The sequence below is a fragment of the Salmo salar genome, chromosome 09, assembly GCF_965601325.2.
Source record: "Salmo salar chromosome 09, fSalSal1, whole genome shotgun sequence".
Classification (NCBI taxonomy): Eukaryota; Metazoa; Chordata; class Actinopteri; order Salmoniformes; family Salmonidae; genus Salmo; species Salmo salar.
In genome coordinates this window covers 18,157,711-18,177,098 of record NC_138299.1, presented here as the reverse complement: position 1 = coordinate 18,177,098, position 19,388 = coordinate 18,157,711, and the positions used below count along the sequence as shown (strand labels likewise).

The window sequence follows — 19,388 nt, the reverse complement described above, 5'->3', positions numbered from 1 at the left end:
GTACTTGGTGGCAAAACCCTTGTTGGCAATCAGAGGTCAGACGTTTCTTGTAGTTGGCCACCAGGTTTGCACACATCTCAGGAGGGATTTTGTCCCACTCCTCTTTGCAGATCTTCTCCAAGTCATTAAGGTTGTGGCTGACGTTTGGCAACTCGAACCTTCAGCTCCCTCCACAGATTTTCTATGGGATTAAGGTCTGGAGACTGGCTAGGCCACTCCAGGACCTTAATGTGCTTCTTCTTGAGCCACTCCTTTGTTGCCTTGGCCGTGTGTTTTGGGTCATTGTCATGCTGGAATATCCATCCACGACCCATTTTCAATGCCCTGGCTGAGGGAAGGAGGTTCTCACCCAAGATTTCACGGTACATGGCCCCATCCATCGTCCCTTTGATGCGGTGAAGTTGTCCTGTCCCCTTAGCAGAAAAACACCCCCAAAGCATAATGTTTCCACCTCCATGTTTGACGGTGGGGATGGTGTTCTTGGGGTCATAGGCAGTATTCCTCCTCCTCCAAACTCGGCGAGTTGATGCCAAAGAGCTCCATTTTGGCCTCATCTGACCACAACACTTTCACCAGTTGTCCTCTGAGTCATTCAGATGTTCATTGGCAAACTTCAGACGGGCATGTATATGTATTCTTGAGCAGGGGGACCTTGCGGGCGCTGCAGGATTTCAGTCCTTCATGGCGTAGTGTGTTACCAATTGTTTTCTTGGTGACTATGGTCCCAGCTGCCTTGAGATCATTGACAAGATCCTCCCGTGTAGTTCTGGGCTGATTCCTCACCGTTCTCATGATCATTGCAACTCCACGAGGTGAGATCTTGCATGGAGCCCCAGGCCGAGGGATATTGACAGTTCTTTTGTGTTTCTTCCATTTGCGAATAATCGCACCAAATGTTGTCACCTTCTCACCAAGCTGCTTGTCGATGGTCTTGTAGCCCATTGTCCCTGACATCCTTGGAGATCTCTTTGGTCTTGGCCATGGTGGAGAGTTTGGAATCTGATTGATTGATTGCTTCTGTGGACAGGTGTCTTTTTTACAGGTAACAAGTTGCGGTTAGGAGCACTCCCTTTAAGAGTGTGCTCCTAATTTCAGCTCGTTACCTGTATAAAAGACACCTGGGAGCCAGAAATCTTTCTGATTGAGAGGGGGTCAAATACTTATTTCCCTCATTAAAATGCAAATCAATTTATAACATGCGTTTTTCTGGATATTTTTGTTGTTATTGTGTCTCTCACTGTTCAAATAAACATACCATTAAAATTATAGACTGATCCTTTCTTTGTCAGTGGGCAAACGTACAAAATCAGCAGGGGATCAAATACTCCCCCCCCCCCCCCCCCCTGTACTACCATACCCCGTTCAGAGGCACTTAAATATTTTGTCTTGCCCATTCACCCTCAATGGCACACACACACAATCCATGTCTCAAGACCTAAGAACCCTTCATTATTAACCTGTCTCTTCTTCATCTACACTGATTCAAGTGGATTTAACAGGTGACATCAATAAGGGATCATAGCTTTTATCTGGATTCACCTGGTCAGTCTGTCATAGATAGAGCAGCTGTTCATAATGTTTTGTACACTCAGTGTGTGCTGAAACAGATATGACTAAAACAATAATTTCAAACCTTACATTTCTATACGATCACTTATATCTCTCTATTATGCGCGAGAATACTTTGGAGCAGATTTCCTAAATTAAAATCAGTCTTATGTCCAACAATATGTTGTTTTTCCTTGTTCAAAAACTTGGTGGGAGAAATAAAATGAGGGTAGTACTAGGGGGTAGTACACAGCAACGATACACTAACAGCGAGAAAACTAAAAGGAGCCTGTTGTGAGGATCTATTAGTGACCACCTGCTGATGCATAGAACCATACACAGGACATACACAGGCCATATGTTATGAACATAAATGTACTGCACATTATCCACACTCCTGCTAGAAATACATGAAAATATGGTGACAAAAAATGACCATTTCAAAACAACTTCTCAGAAAAGAAGGGAATGCCTGGTTTATCACTGGAAGAAGCTGCGAGCACCTGTGGGTGTGTGTTTATTTTTATGTATTTTACCTTTATTTAACTAGGCAAGTCAGTTAAGAACAAATTCTTATTTTCAATGATGGCTTAGGAACAGTGGGTTAAACTGCCTTGTTCAGGGGCAGAACGACAGATTTTTACTTAGTCAGCTCGGGGATTCGATCTTGCAACCTTTCGGTTACTAGTCGAATGCTCTAACCACTAGGCTACCTGCCGCCCGTATGCGTGGGCGTGTACTATTAGGACTTAACCTCCCCCCTTGTTTAAAAGATTACCAGGTGAAGACCGCATGCAGACCAAGACTGAGTCCTGAAATTGCCCTGCATCTCTGTGGCGTGGTGCTGTGCATAGAAACAGTTGATGCAGAGGGCCAGCTGATTACAAACCCACTGTGGACAAAAGCCTAAATCCTGGACACACACAAATGTATGCATACACCACACACACTTTTACATAGACACACAAACAGAAGCAATAGCCCAAAAATGATGTTTGCCCATTTATTTCTATATTTCCAATGCATTAAAGAGGGTTAGTATATTAAGTCTTGTTGTTGGCTGCTCTCAGCAGACACAGCCGATGCACAATGCTGTGAAACCAATCCTCATTTAACGATATGAGAAAATAATGGTTTATTGTCTGGTCTCTGCTCCCATAATCCCAATGAGGAGCCAACCAGGTATCCTACTCATGCCCCCACTGCAGAAGAGCCCACTGCTGAAATAACCCACAACAGCAGAGGATAGACATGACCTGGCGCTGGGTAATTACATGTCTTTTCTCCATCACTCTCTCATTCGCTCGCTCTCTCCCGCTCGCTGGTTCAATCTCTCCCTTTCTGTTTACCTCTGCCTTTCTATCACTCCCTCCCACTTCCTCCCTCTCCCCGTTTCCCTCTCCCTGAGGAATAGTCCCTGTTTAGTATTCTGCTTGATGAAAAAGGTCAATAGAGGTCAGTTTAGGACTTATTTTATTTTAGAATGTATTTATTTGCACCAAAGTAAACAAGTGATAGACAACAATACAGGTAAACAAATAAAAACGGTGTGCAGGTGTGGTTGGGACTCCTGTCCACCTCTGCAGTAAAGGGAGCAGACTGTAATTATGTTAATAGACCTGCTACCCCCTGCCTCCGCCAGTCTGCTTATCAACCCTGCCTTCTGGGGCTGCTCGCTGAGATCTGAACACACACACACACACACACACACACACACACACACACACACACACACACACAGACCAGACACACGCGATAACAGATCCAGTTATCACAAAGTACAACAGCACAGGTGTCCAGTTTTAGCGTCGCTGTATCGATTGGATGCTAGTGGTGGTGTTGTTATAGACCCATCAGATCTAGGCCAGGCAGGACAGGAAGAGGAGACATTGTTTAATGAAGTCCCCCTCCCTCTCCTCCTCCTGACCTCTGGAGGACAGCAGTGTGAACCCCGTGTTCACCGTCGACTGTTAGTTACTACACATCTCTGGTACGGGGATGGAGGCTCTGATAAGAAGAGTCCGATCACATACACGGGGCTTCACCCACCTTCAATCATGTCACATGTCTATTTCGATCAGGCTCATTAAATGAGAGGGAGATAAAAACCAGAAAGGAGGAGGCGAGATGAAACAGTACACAGCGAGACAAGGAGCAGGGCCCGACTAAGTTGTTGAGCCACGGGTGAAGTCTTTGATGCTGCTGCTCAGACAGTGTGGAGAGAGATTGGCCCTGTTGCCTTTGATATTCATCAGAGTGTGGGTGTGAGGAGACAAGGACCAGGAAACAGAGATGGAGGGGCCTGAAGAGGAGGGCTAACAGGTGTGCTGCTGTGGAGGAAGAAAGGAGGAAGTGGAGGAAGAGAGGAGGAGAGCAGGGGATTCTTACCTGTCCCACTCATTGGGTAGTAGCTGGGTGAAGGGGAGAAGACCTGCGAGGCAAAGTCCTCAAAGGTCATGACCTCCCGGTGGTTCTGCACGATGGCCTCCAGGTACAGCGCCCGCTCCTCATAGCTGGGGCCAGGGTTAAGGAAAACCACAGAGGAAGAGACGTGGAAAAGGGCTGATTTACAGCCCAATGAATCGAAACAAAAACGCTCAATTCATCAATGCAGGAACATAGTCAATCAAGACAAAACAACAGGTGAAGAAAACCCATCTCACCGTCACATAATAGAGAAATGAGCCTCTCTGACCAACAACAGTAGCAGACACAGACAAAAGGCAGCATGAGTAGACAGAGGAGTAGTAATAACCAGACCGTTGGAGAGGACAATCAGCCTGGCCACACAGCCACAAATGGGGAAAGCAGTCACTAAATAAAAACACTATAGGCATGACCATCCTCTCGCCTCTCCTTAGCCTAGTGGTTAGAGCGTTGGACTAGTAACCGAAAGGTTGCAAGATCGAATCCCCGAGCTGACAAGGTACAAATCTGTACAAGGCAGTTAACCCACTGTCCCTAGGCCATCATTGAAAATAATAATTTGTTCTTAACTGACTTGCTTAGTTAAATAAAGGTTAAATAAAATGAAAATCCCGGGGCACTCTAATAGAACCCCTGCTGGGGGCAGAGAGATGCTCTCGGACATCCCTCCCAACCTGGCACTTCTCCAACCCGTCAGGGGGAAAATTATAGACATTTCAAATTCAGAGTGGCAGGCAGGGAGAGCAACCTGGGAATATGGTGCCGGATGGATGCAGACAGTCAGTCAAGATAGAACATAACAGAATAACAAAAAGGGCTCAAAATGCTGCTCTCTCTCTGTGTGTGTGTGTGTGTGCGCGTTAGAATGTCACTAACTATGCTAGCTGTAGGTTTCTGTCTTTCCTTCTAGATAACTGCACCTAACAAATGGTTATTCAGTCACCACGTCAAGATGCGACCCAAACAGGCATCTACTACAGCCCCCGACTCCAGGAACCTGCTGGGCTCATTCCACTCTCATTAACAGACTGCTGCTTGTAGTAAGTGTTGCTAGGCTGTTGCTAGGTCCCCTCTGCTCTGGTAGAGTGTTGGTGAGAAGAAGGGCTGGCACTGGAAGTGGATGTTACTGGGAATGTGTATGGGCTGGACTAAGCTGGGTTGGCTAAAATGGCATGGACTGGGCACATGCTGGCACAGCAGGGGTTGAGGCTGGCATGACGAATGGCTGAAAGGCAGCCGTTTCAAACTGGGGCTGACGGGCACCTGAGCCTAGGGCCTGGGCCAGCCTGAGGACAGGCAAGCTGCTCACCACACGGTGGGAGGGAGAGCGGCATGGAGAAAGAGAGGGAGATAAGCTTCATTGGTGCAGCAAGTGTGTTCTAAATCCACGGAGTAGGGGAAACACAAGGGCATGGGTTAAGATCACCTGAGCTGTGTGTGAGGCTGCTAGTAAAGATAGCTGTGAGGCTGCACAGTCATCTTTTACCTGCCTGCTGATTCAACCAGGAGTGGGGATACAATAGAGAACATCACAGACTTTGCTGCCATGGCAACCCAGGTCACAGCACAATGTGACGAGTTAAATCCCGGGTTTTATGAATGTACGTGGAGAGAAGGGGGGGAGGAGGAGAGAGAACGAGCGAGAGAACTGCAGTCCACTGAGCCAACAGAGCCATATGGTTGTCCATTATCAGAGATGCAGATGACTGTGTCCCGGCCTATTACTGAGATTCCTAAAGTAAATATTGATTCCAGCTGGGGTGGCCCTCCACTCTCCTCTGACACACACCTCTCCTACACTCTGCCGATTCCTCTACCCGCTATAACCAACAGGGAGAGAGAGAGAGAGAGATCAGGAAAGAGAATCGACTGAGTGCAATCAGTAAATGCACGGCTTCTGCGGATTTGAAACTTGTAGCACAGAAATCCCTAGAAAAGCTCAGATACAAGGTGAGTGGTAATGTTGAACTAGAGACTATATTTCTATGGTTGTCCCCTCCCTCTGTCTCTGTCACTAATGACTATGTGCTAGGTACAGGATGTTCCCCTACATGTGTACAAAAGCTGTTCCTGCTTGCCTAGCACCCAGTAATTAAATCAAGGGACAACAACGGAAAAAGCATGTCCACGTCGCGTTCGCCACACCCACTGACCCTTCCCTGGGTGACAAACATGCGGTCTCTCTCTCTCTGTGTGGCAACACATATATGTCAAGGAATTACCTCTTCAGGTAGAATGGCCATTATCCGAGAGATGGCTATGTTGGTATGTTATTTATCATTTACTGATTATGTCCCATGGCTACTGTAGGCCTCTGGCTACTGTAGGCCTCTGGCTACTGTAGGCCTCTGGCTACTGTAGGCCTCTGGCTACTGTAGGCCTCTGGCTACTGTAGGCCTCTGGCACTCAAAACCATTAGGCTATACTACAGGGACCTTGCCAGGATGAAAACAACAATACGTTTCCGCGGTATCAACGCAATACAAGTCATCCGTAGAATAATTGTCATTTCACAGTTGAACTGTTAAGTAAAAAAGAGTGGTCGAGAGGCTTCCAGAAGCATGTTCTACCACTAAGAATCTCTCAATATTCCCCCAAGTTCCAAGCAGCTGCACATTCCCATTAGGGAGAGGAGAGGAGTGGGAATATCATGTCTGTGAAGCGTGTCAGAGCGCTGCGTGAGCAACTGACAAACCTCTTCAGTCAGACGAGATTGGAAACAACCTGTAATGTAAAATAACGCTCTGACATCACTCAACAACAAGGTCAGCCTTTAAAAGAAACTGTGAGAGAAGGAGAAATCACAAAGGTATTGGTTATGACCCCCCAAAAAAGCACATTTCAAATCCACTTGACAATGGCAACGACAATGTAGGCATTTAGTAGATAAAAGTCATCCTCCAGATCTATAAAAGCCCCTCCCCTAACTCTGCCCCCATGGTGCTCACTGGGACAAAAGGCAGTGACTTATGGTTCAGATAAAGCCGGTGTGTGGCTGTTGGGTGATGTGTGGTGTGTGTACAATTCACATGGAGCCTCCACCACTGGCACTCTTATAAACAAGCCGATGTGTGTTCCCTGAAACAGAGGGCGCACACAATAGTGCATGTGTGTGTGCATGTGTGTCTGCACGTGTGCGTGCATGTGTTAATGCATGATGCATATGTGTGTGTGTGTGTGTGTGTGTGTGTGTTAGAGCGTAATGTCCAGATGGCAGGGTGGCCAAGGGGGAATCCAGGGTCAAGCGCCTTTATGGATCAAAACCAAGGTCAGGCAGCAGCAGTGGGCCATGTTCAAGGTGAATAGGGCCTCAGATGGCTCTTAACAGGCTGCTCTGGCCCAGGACCCCTACACCCCTTCTCTCTCTCCCTCCCTTCAGAGGGATCCGTCCTCAGTCTCTCTCTGCACCCTCCCAGTCCAGAGGGACTTACATTGAACCTCAGCGCATCCCCCTGTCCTCTCCCTATCGGGCATTTCAGACAGACAACTTTGGGATGATACATTTTTGATGTCCCGCAGATTATTTGGAAACTGTGGTCTTTCTGCTTTGTACAGTCGTGGCCAAAAGTTTTGAGAATGACACAAATATTAATTTTCAAAGTCTGCTGCCTCAGTTTGTATGATGGCAATTTGCATATACTCCAGAATGTTATGAAGAGTGATCAGATGAATTGCAATTAATTGCAAAGTCCCTCTTTGCCATGCAAATGGACTGAATCCCCCAAAAACATTTCCACTGCATTTCAGCCCTGACACAAAAGGACCAGCTGACATCATGTCAGTGATTCTCTCGTTAACACAGGTGTGAGTGTTGACGAGGACAAGGCTGGAGATCACTCTGTCATGCTGATTGAGTTTGAATAACAGACTGGAAGCTTCAAAATGAGGGTGGTGCTTGGAATCATTGTTCTTCCTCTGTCAACCATGGTTACCTGCAAGGAAACACGTGACATCATCATTGCTTTGCACAAAAAGGGCTTCACAGGCAAGGATATTGCTGCCAGTAAGATTGCACCTAAATCAACCATTTATCGGATCATCAAGAACTTCAAGGAGAGCGGATCAATTGTTGTGAAGAAGGCTTCAGGGCGCCCAAGAAAGTCCAGCAAGCGCCAGGACCGTCTCCTAAATTTGATTCAGCTGTGGGATCGGGGCACCACCAGTACAGAGCTTGCTCAGGAATGGCAGCAGGCAGGTGTGAGTGCATCTGCATGCACAGTGAGGCGAAGACTTTTGGAGGATGGCCTGGTGTCAAGAAGGGCAGCAAAGAAGCCACTTCGCTCCAGGAAAAACATCAGGGACAGACTGATATTCTGCAAAAGGTACAGGGATTGGACTGCTGAGGACTGGGGTAAAGTCATTTTCTCTGATGAATCCCCTTCCCGATTGTTTGGGGCATCCGGAAAAAAGCTTGTCCGGAGAAGACAAGGTGAGTGCTACCATCAGTCCTCAGTACCTTGCCATAAGACAAAAGTGATAACTAAGTGGCTCGGGGAACAAAACATCGATATTTTGGGTCCATGGCCAGGAAACTCCCCAGACCTTAATCCCATTGAGAACTTGTGGTCAATCCTCAAGAGGCGGGTGGACAAACAAAAACCCACAAATTCTGACAAAGTCCAAGCATTGATTATGCAAGAATGGGCTGCCATCAGTCAGGATGTGGCCCAGAAGTTAATTGACAGCATGCCAGGGCGGATTGCAGAGGTCTTGAAAAAGAAGGGTCAACACTGCTAATATTGACTCTGCATCAACTTCATGTAATTGTCAAAAGCCTTTGACACTTATGAAATGCTGGTAATTATACTTCAGTATTCCATAGTAACATCTGACAAAAATATCTAGACACTGTGGAAATTAATATTTGTGTCACTCTCAAAACTTTTGGCCATGACTGTATGTGTTAGCCTAGGCCTACCTATTGTATTAAAAGGACATCTTTGCTGCATTATTCACACTCTCAGAATCCAGGAGCCTTCCACACTAGTTGGGCGTGCGAGATCAAGAGTGCCTAGTATATGTGTGGTCTCAATGAAATGGAGTAGACCGACTATGCACGGGCAGAGAATGACAGGCAGTTATCTTTCCAAGAAAATGTACTTAAATAGGAATAGGCTATAGTTTACTACAGTGTCTGTACATCAATATTGATAATGGAAAGTGGAGGACGCTCAACCAACCTTAGTCGAGGTGCAATCCCACATTTTTGAAAGTGCAAGTGTCCGCTCTCATCATTATTTTCTCTTTTTCTCCCCAATTTCGTGGTATCCAAATTGGTAGTTACAGTCTTGTCTCAACGCTGCAACTCCCGTACGGACTCGGGAGAGACGAAGGTCGAGAGCCGTGCATCCTCCGAAACACAACCCAACCAAGTCGCACTGCTTCTTGACACAATGCCCACTTAACACGGAAGCCAACCGCACCAATGTGTCAGAGGAAACACCGTGCACCTGGCGACCGTATCAGCGTGCATTGCGCCCAGCCTGCCACAGGAGTCGCTAGTGCGCGATGGGACAAGGACCTCATTCTTGCTGCTTCAAGTTCAGTAGCTATAGGTACGAAATCAGGAGCGCGTGTGGCATTTCATTAAAATATAGTAGGCTATAGTCTATGCACGGGTGGAGCGGCACGGGGCAGTTATCTTCCCAAGGAAATGTACTTCTTAAATATAATTATGCTATAGTTATATAATTATGCCTAGAAATACAAAAGTATGTGGACACCCCTTCAAATGAGTGGATTTGGATATTTCAGCCACATCCGTTGCTGACAGGTGTATACAATCGAGCACACAGCCATGGAACCTCCATAGACAAACATTGGCAGTAGAATGGCCTTACTGAAGAGCTCAGTGACTTTCAATGTTGCAGGATGCCATCTTTCCAACAAGTCATTTCATCAAATTTCTGCCCTGCTAGAGCTACCCCCTTCAACTGTAAGTGCTGTTATTGTGAAGAGGAAACTTCTAGGAGCAACAACGGCTCAGCCGCGATGTGTTGGGCAACACAAGCTCACAGAACAGGACGGTCGAGTGCTGAAGCTCGTAAAAATTGTCTGTCCTCGATTGCAACACTCACTACCGAGATCCAAACTGTCTTTGGAAGCAACGCCAGCACAAGAACTGTTCGTCGGGAGCTTCATGAAATGGGTTTCCATGGCTGAGCAGCCGCACACAAGCCTAAGATCACCATGCGCAAAGCCAAGCGTCGGCTGGAGTGGTGTAAAGCCCGCCTCCATTTGACTCTGGAGCATTGGAAATGCTTTCTCTGGAGTGATGAATCACACTTCACTATCAGGCAGTCCAGACGAACGAATCTGGGTTTGGCGGATGCCAGGAGAACGCTACATGCCCCAATGCATAATCCCAACTGTAAAGTTTGGTGGAGGAGGAATAATGGCCTGGGGCTGTTTTTCATGGTTCGTACTAGGCCCCTTAGTTCCAGTGAAGGGAAATCTTAATGCTACAGCATACAACGACGTTCTAGAAGATTCTGTGCTTCCAACTTTTTGGCAACAGTTTGAGGAAGGCCCTTTCCTGTTTCAGCATGACAATGCCCACATGCACAAAGTGAGGTCCATACAGAATTGGTTTGGTGAGGAAGAAATTGACTAGCCTGCACAGAGCCCTGACCTTATTGGAACGCAGACTGTGAGCCAGGCCTAATCGCCCAACATCAGTGCGCGACCTCCCTAATGCTCTTGTGGCTGAATGGAAGCAAATCCCTGCAGCAATGTTCTAACATCTAGCGCAAGGCGGTTAAAGTAGCAGGGAGGACCAACTCCATATTAATACTCATGGTTTTGGAGTGAGATGTTCATGTTGTGTATAATGGGCCACATGACAATATCTGGTAATTTAACCTAGGCTATTTCAAATCAAATCAAATTTTATTTGTCACATGCGCCGAAAACAAACAGGTGTAGACCTTAACATGAAATGCTTACTTACAAAGCTTTAACCAACAACACAGTTCAAGAAAGAGTTGAGAAAATATTTACCAAATAAACTAAAGTAACAATAACGAGACTATATACAGGGGGTACCAGTACAGAGTCAATGTGGGGGGTACAGGTTAGTTGAGGTAATTAGTACATGCAGGTAGGGATGGGTAGCAGAAGTGTAAAATCCAAGGGGGGGGGGGGGTGTAAATGTAAATAGCCCGGATGGCCATTTCATTAATTGTTCAGCAGTCTTATAGCTTGGGGGTAGAAGCTGTTAAGGAGCCTTTTGGACTTAGACTTGGTGCTGCGATACCGCTTGCCGTGCGATAGCAGAGAGAACAGTCTATGACTCGGGTGACTGGAGTCTTTGACAATTTTATGGACTTTCCTCTGACACCGCCTAGTATAGAGGTCCTGGATGTCAGGATGCAGAGCAGTTGCCATACCAGGTGGTGACGCAACCTGTCAGGATGCTCTCGATGGTGCAGCTGTATAACTTTGAGGATCTGGGGACCCATGACAAATCGTGCCCGTAGTAAACTGCCTGCTACTCAGGCTCAGAAGGTAGGATATGCATATTATTAGTACATTTGGATAGAAAACACTGAAGTTTCTAAAACTGTTTGAATGATGTCTGTGAGTATAACAGAACTCATATGGCAGGCAAAAACCTGAGAAAAAGGAAGGAAGTGTGGAAATCTGAGGTTTGTAGTTTTTCAAGTGATTGCCTATACAGTATAAAGTGACTTAGGGTTCATTTTGCACTTCCTAAGGCTTCCACTAGATGTCAACAGTCTTTAGAACGTTGTTCATGCTTCTACTGTGAATAGGGAGAGAATAAGAGCTCCTAAGTAGATGACTGAGAAAATGACATGAGCTCAGTGGCACACGCTCACGTGAGAGTTAGCTGTGTTTCTTTTCTTTTCTGAAGACATTGGAATTGTCCGGTTGGAATATTACTGAAGATTTATGATAAAAACAGCCTAAAGATTGATGCTATACATCGTTTGATATGTTTCTACGAACGTAAATATAACTTTTTTTTGACTTTTCGTCGTGACATTTTGCGCACGCTTCCTGCATTTGGAGTAGTGGACTAAACGCGCGAACAAAAAGGAGGTATTTGGACATAAATTATGGACTTTATCGAACAAAACAAACATTTATTCTGGAACTGGGATTCCTGGGAGTGCATTCCGATGAAGATCAAAGGTAAGTGAATATTTATAATGTAATGTTTGTCATTTCTGTTGACTCCAAAATGGCGGGTATCTGTATGGCTTGTTTTGATATCTGAGCGCTGTACACAGATTATTGAAAAATTTGCTTTCGCCGTAAAGCTTTTTTGAAATCTGACACAGCGGTTGCATTAAGGAGAAGTGTATCTATAATTCTTTGAATAACTGTTGAATATTTTATCAACGTTTATGATGAGTATTTCTGTAAATGTATGTGCTCATTCACCGGAGGTTTTGGGAGGCAAAACATTTCTGAACATTACACGCCAATGTAAAATGGGTTTATGGATATAAATATTAACTTTATCGAGCAAAACAGAAGGGGGGCTCCACACTACTGGTTAGAGTCCAGAGGAGAGAAGGACTTTAAAACCCCATCCTGAGGTCTCCCTCTCACAGGCTAGACAGGAGCTGTTATAGAGTGAGAAATGATGCTGGCTCATCTAACCAATAGGCGGCGCTATCAACGGTCCTAGGTTGGTAACCGTTCTGTGAGCAATCAAGAATGTTTAGTATTGGTCTCCATGATAGATAGCGGTGTAAATCGGTTCCTAATAAATGACAAGATTACATCCTGTGTCCTCCAATTATATGTTGGTCTATTCAAGATACTACATTTGGCGACGGGGCAAAAATCAGAAGAAGTTTTCAGTGAGACTACGGAGTTTGAGTTGAACGGTGAAACTACCGTGAGTGAATATTAGCATGCTAGTTAGCTAGGAAAGGCTAAGCTAAGTGAGTGAGAGCTATCGACGTGGGGAAGCTAGGACATATTTGCCTTCTCTTTGGCAGCAGTGACTGGACGACAGACAGGATGGCAGGCACAGTAGGATTGGCGGCACCATTTGACAACAAGACACAGTTGTGGGAAGAATATTGCGAAATTCTCAACAAAACAAATTGAAAAGGGGCATTCTACTGAGCTGTGTGGGCGCGCAAACCTACACCTTGATGAGGAATTTAATGAATCCGGCAAAGCCAGGAGAGAAATCATTTGAGGACTTGGTAAGTCTACTGAAAACACATTTCAATCCTAAAACGAGTAAAATAGTAAAGGTGGAAATTCAACTCAAGAAATAGGAAATCAGAAGAAAGTGTTATTGAATATGTGGTAGAGCTAAGGAAGCTAGCACAGGACTAACTATGGAGACACCCTCACAGTGAAGCTACGTGACTGATTAGTATGTGGGGCAAATGAGGATAAGAGACAGCGGAGCCTTTTATCTGAGGAGATTTTGGACATTTGACAAAGCACACAATTACATTCGCAGACAAAATGAGCACGAAGGCTCTTATAACGATTCGAGGGGGGAGAGAAAGACATTCGAAAAGTGCAAATTTCATACAGAAAGAGGAAGAGTGTCGTGAGGATGTGTTTACTATTCACAATATGGACACTACCCATTACTAAAGGTACCTCCGCTTAGACAGTTCCTCTACATCTAGATGTTCCGCTAGCGGAACACCGCTCCAATATCCAATGATAGGGCGTGACGCGAATTACAAACACCTCAGAAATCCAAAAACTTCCATTTTTCAAACATATGACTATTTTACACCATTTTCAAGACAAGACTCTCCTTTATCTAACCACATTGTCCGATTTCAAAAAGGCTTTACAACAAAAGCAAAACATTAGATTATGTCAGGAGAGTACCCAGGCAGAAATAATCAGACACCCATTTTTCAAGCTAGCATATAATGTCACAAAAACCAAAACCACAGCTAAATGCAGCACTAACCTTTGATGATCTTCATCAGATGACACTCCTAGGACATTATGTTATACAATACATGCATGTTTTGTTCAATCAAGTTCATATTTATATCAAAAACCAGCTTTTTACATTAGCATGTGACGTTCAGAACTAGCATACCCACCGAAACTTCCGGTGAATTTACTACATTACTCACGATAAACGTTCACAAAAAACATAACAATTATTAAAAAAATTATAGATACAGAACTCCTTTATGCAATCGCTATGTCCGATTTTAAAATAGCTTTTCGGTGAAACCACATTTTGCAATATTCTGAGTAGATAGCCATCATGGCTAGCTATTTTGACACCCACCAAGTTTGGCACTCACCAAACTCAGATTTACTATAAGAAAAATTTGATTACCTTTGCTGTTCTTCGTCAGAATGCACTCCCAGGACTTCTACTTCAACAACAAATGTTGGTTTGGTTCAAAATAATCCATAGTTATATCCAAATAGCTGCATTTGTTCTTGCGTTCAAGACACTATCCGAAGGGTGACGCGCCGGCGCGTATCGTGACAAAAAAATGTCAAAATATTCCATTACCGTACTTCGAAGCATGTCAAACGCTGTTTAAAATCAATTTTTATGCGATTTTTCTCGTAAAATAGGGATAATATTCAGACCGGGCGACGTTGTTTTCGTTCAAAGACTGAAAATGTAAAATGGACTCCTCACGTGCACGCGCGCACCCGTTTCATTGTTCTCAGATCGACCACTATCCATATGCGCTTCTGTTTTTCAGCCAGGGACTGCAGTCATCATTCAACGTTCTGGCGCCTTCTGAGAGCCTATGGGAGTCTTAGAAAATGTCACGTTACAGCAGAGATCCTCTGTTTTCGATAAAGAGGCTATAGAAGGCCAAGAAATGGTCAGAAAGGGCACTTCCTGTTTAGAATCTTCTCAGGTTTTGGCCTGCCATATGATTTCTGTTATACTCACAGACACCATTCAAACAGTTTTAGAAACTTTAGGGTGTTTTCTATCCAAATCAAACAATTATATGCATATTCTAGTTTCTGGGCAGGAGTAATAACCAGATTAAATCGGGTACGTTTTTTATCCGGCCGTGAAAATACTGCCCCCTATCCTAAACAGGTTAACAGTACATGGATGAAAAGTGAAATAAGAAACAGATACTGGCTTTAGTGTAACAATAATGTCACAGTCAGAGTATGCTAGGCTAGGGAAGAAAGCAAAGGTTCCAGAGCTAGGTACATGATTTATCAGTCTGAAAACATATACAGGACAGAAAGTGGACATTGTAGGATCAGCTAATGTGAAAGTTGAACACAAAGGAATAGTCAAATAGTTGTAGCTGGGTCAGGACCAAACCTGCTGTGGCGAGGGTGGATCACCATGTTGGATGTGGACTGGCATACCATGGATATGATGCTTGACAGCAAAGATGCTCTACAGGAAGTGTTAAAGAAACATGAGGAAGTGTTCAAGGATGAGTTGGGCACGTTGAAAGGATTCACAGCAAAGATACATGTATCAAGTGATGCCACACCCCGTTTCTTCAAACCAAGGTCAGTACTGTTTGAAATGAAAACTAAGATAGAGGCTGAGTTAGATCGTTGCCAGGACAACAAAATCATAGAACCAGTGAAGTTCTCAGACTGGGCAGCACCGTTAGTCCCAGTGTTAAAACCAGACGGTACAGTGAGATTGTTTACCGTTACTTTATAGTCACCACACAGAGTGTCATCACTAGAACAGTACCCCATTCCTAAAATGAAGGACATGTTCACGTCCTTAGCTGGAGGAGAAACATTTAGCAAACTAGACATGAGTCATGATTACCAGCAGATTGTACTAGATGAAGATTCAAAAGAAATATGTCACAGTGAACACGCACAAGGGACTGTTCACGTATGCCAAGTTCCCCTTCGGCGTCAGCTCCAGTCCCGCTATATTCCATCGCACTATGGAGGAGACTCTACAGGGGATTACCCAGTGTCTCTCAATGATATTCTCCTGACAGGAAGAAATGATCAGGACCACATCCGAACACTGGACAGAGTGTTACAGCGACTGGAGGATGCTGGGCTACTCTTGAAACAGAGTAAGTGCAGCTTCATGGAGAAGGAAGTGACATTCCTAGGACACAGGGTGGACGCTACTGGACGGCATCCAGTGCCAGAGAAAGTAAAGGCGGTGCAGGACGCACCAATGCCTACCACAGTCACAGAACTGAAATCGTATCTGGGCCTATCAAACTACTATAATAGTTTCCTACAGAATCTGTCAACGCTATTGGCTCCTATGCACAAGCCATGGTGTTGGCGATCAGAACAACAAAAGGCCTTCAAACTGTCAAAAGAACTGTTGCAGTCGAGCAGAGTGTTAGTGCATTATGATGAAGGAAAAGAACTGATACTTTCCTGTGATGCCTCACCCTACGGGGTAGGGGCGTCATTGTCTCATCCCATACCAGTGGGGGGGGGGGGCAATAGGGTTTGTATCAAGCACTATCACATGCAGAGAACAACTATTCACAACTTGATAAGGAGGGGTTAGCTATCATATTCGGAAAAGAATGAGATGGGCAGTAACACTACGAGCATATGAGTATGTTATTACTTACAGAGCAGGCAAGGACAATGGTAATGCAGATGCTCTCAGCTGCCTCCCTCTCCCAGCATCCTAGCAGTCCGCCTCCGGAGGAACGAGTGCTGATGTTGGACCAGGAGAACCGCCCACTGATGACCTCCCAGCAAATCCAGAGCTGGACACACTGAGGAGGTGGCCAGATCACAACGTGGGACCTGAGTTTGCTCCATACCAACAGAGACAGCACGAGCTCAGTATCCAGGATGGCTGTGTGCTGCGGGGAGGCCGTGTCATCATTCCAGAAAGAGGACACACAGCGAGGACGGAGCAGCTACATCAGAGTTATTTATCCCAGCATGACCAGAATGAAAGGCTTGGCCAGGAGCTACATGTGGAGGCCTAATATGGACTTAGACATTGAAAGGAAGGTCAAGTCGTGCACCACATGTCAAGTGCAAAGGAAAACACCTGCTAGTGCACCACTCCATCCATGGGAGTGGCCCAGTAAGCCCTGGAGGAGGCTACACAGACTATGCAGGACCTTTCATGGGGAAGAGGTTTTTGGTGATCGTAGACGCTCACTCAAAATGGCTGGACGTATATCCAGTGAGCTCCGCTACATCTGCTGCTACCGTGGACTGCCTCAGGAACAGTTTCAGTATTCATGGCATTCCAGAGATGATTGTTTCAGACAATGCTCAGTGTTTTGTGTGTGAGAACAGTAAGGAATTCATGACAAAGAATGGGATCACACACGTCACTTGGGCACCCCACCATCCTACATCGAATGGTTTGGTAGAGAGACGCTCAGACGTTCAAAGAGCTAATGAAAAAGAGAGCAGGCGACTCGTTGGAGACAAAACTGAGCAGAGCGTTGTTTAGCTATCGCGTCATGGCACAGTCAACCACTGGACTTTTAGCGGCTGAGATGATGATGGGGAGGAAAGTTGAGGTGCACGTTAGACTTGATACACCCAGACCTAAAGAATAAGGTGCAGGCTAAGCAAGCAGAACAGAAAGCTTAGCATGACAAACATGCAAAAGCTTGCAGTTGGAGACTCAGTGTATACCAAGAACCTTGGGTGTGGACCTAAATGGATAACTGGGTTGGTTCAAGAAATCACTGGGCCTGTTTCGTACACTGTGATAGTGGGGGATGGTAGAGGAGTACGTAGGCATGGTGATCAGCTGTTCAGCAGACAGGAAACAGATTATGCAGAGCCAGTGACAGACAGAGACGAGGACAGCAGACAGGAACAAGACTATGCAGAGCCAGTGACATGCAACACAAAGCTCAGTCCAGCAGGCAAGGAGTTACCACAGGACACAGGTACTCCACGGCCACCAACGGACAATGCACTTGTTAAGGAAACCAACAAAGGTTCATCTAGAGGGGAATTGCGACACTCTCAAAGAGTTAGGAAACCTCCAGCTAATTTTGGAAAGTTTGGAAAGTAATGGATATATTTGTTTCTCCTTTAGGAAGTAAGGTAGTCTACCCTTGCTTCCAATAAACAAAAGTGAAATGACAATGCAAACATTGAATCAGTTGATATAAGAAACACATTGTAAGGTTATGTTATTAATGCTAAGTGAAGAGATTACTTACCAGTTACAATGAGAATGGTTACTGTTATTGAAATACTCACAGTAGGAGTTAGATCTGAAAATGTTAAACTAACCAAGAGTTAGTTCAGATTTATGGGGGAAGGAGTGTTGGAGTGATAAATGGCTCATCTAACCAATAGGCGGCGCCATCACCGGTCCTAGGTTGGTAGCCGTTCTGTGAGCAATAGAGCTGGTTGAGTATTGGTCTCCATGATAGACAGCTGTGTAAATCAGTTCCTAATAAAAGGGCAAGTAAAGATTACATCCTGTGTCCTCCAATTATATGTTGGTCTATTCAAGATACTACAGGAGCCATACAGGTCAATTAGCTCCACTCAGAGCCTGCAGTGGGGAGCCTAAGCAGTGGCCAGAGTGCCCTCAACCTGACTTGACTGGGAGCCAGGTTAGAAACAGACTATAGGGCTCCAGGGCAGGAGCCTGAAGGGAGGTCAAGGATCTTGGCGGCCAGCCTCTGGCCTCTCTCTATGGGGAGGAGAGGCCGTCTTTGCTCTGAGTGGTACGCACATCACACTCCGCTCCGAGCTGCTACCCACACCCCACTGAGCTGCTATGATACATGTGAAGGATTGACCCAAGAGACACTCAACTAGCCTCTATTTAAGCAGTCAGTAGCCGCTAGGTTTGGTACATTCTCACTATCCTTTTCAACCGACTTGTCACCATCTATTATTTGCATTACCTCCCGTATTACACTCTACCAACAAGGTAATTACAGAATCGCACAGAGAATTCTGCCTCTCCTACAACACTAGAGTAAGTAACTGTTGAGGATGAAGAGCCAAGGTTAATCCTGCTGGTATAAAAGTCCTCTTGCTAAATGACCTCTCGCAGTTTGGAGACGTGGTAGACTACCTGTGAGTGCTTGACCCCCACTCTCACCCTCTCTCGCTCAGATCTGCCCATTAATCTCCCAATCAGCTTGACCTTCCAGAGGAGAGGAGAGTGTGGGGGCGGCCACCGCATTTTCTAGCAGCAGTCACATAATCGGCCCGTTAAGAGGGGAAAAAGGCCTGATACTTCAGCGATGTTAGTGCCGCATGAACAGGAATAACACACACACACACACACACACACACACACACGACTCCTTACTCCTGAATTAAATGTACCACCCCTATCCCCCTACACACCCACCATACATTAGTCAAAATGGATTATGTACATATCTCATTTATTTGGTCCAGGCAGGTTTGTATGACATTGCATGAAGACATTCAAATTAATAAAGTGTCAAGGTGTCATCTCCTAAAAATAAATGGTGTGGAGAGGAGGAAAGGAGACACCA

At 45.4% G+C, this 19,388-nt stretch overlaps 1 protein-coding gene across 3 annotated transcripts in view; it reads right to left on the bottom strand.

Annotated features, from left to right (window-relative positions):
* Window positions 1-19,388, bottom strand: part of ralgapa2 (Ral GTPase activating protein catalytic subunit alpha 2) — a 150,485-nt gene that overhangs the window by 9,949 nt on the left and 121,148 nt on the right. For all 3 annotated transcript variants that reach the window (XM_014210399.3, XM_014210401.3, XM_014210400.3), the window contains one exon: window positions 3,937-4,061. In XM_014210399.3, coding sequence (XP_014065874.2) covers window positions 3,937-4,061 — 125 coding nt within the window. The remainder of the gene's footprint in view (window positions 1-3,936; window positions 4,062-19,388) is intronic.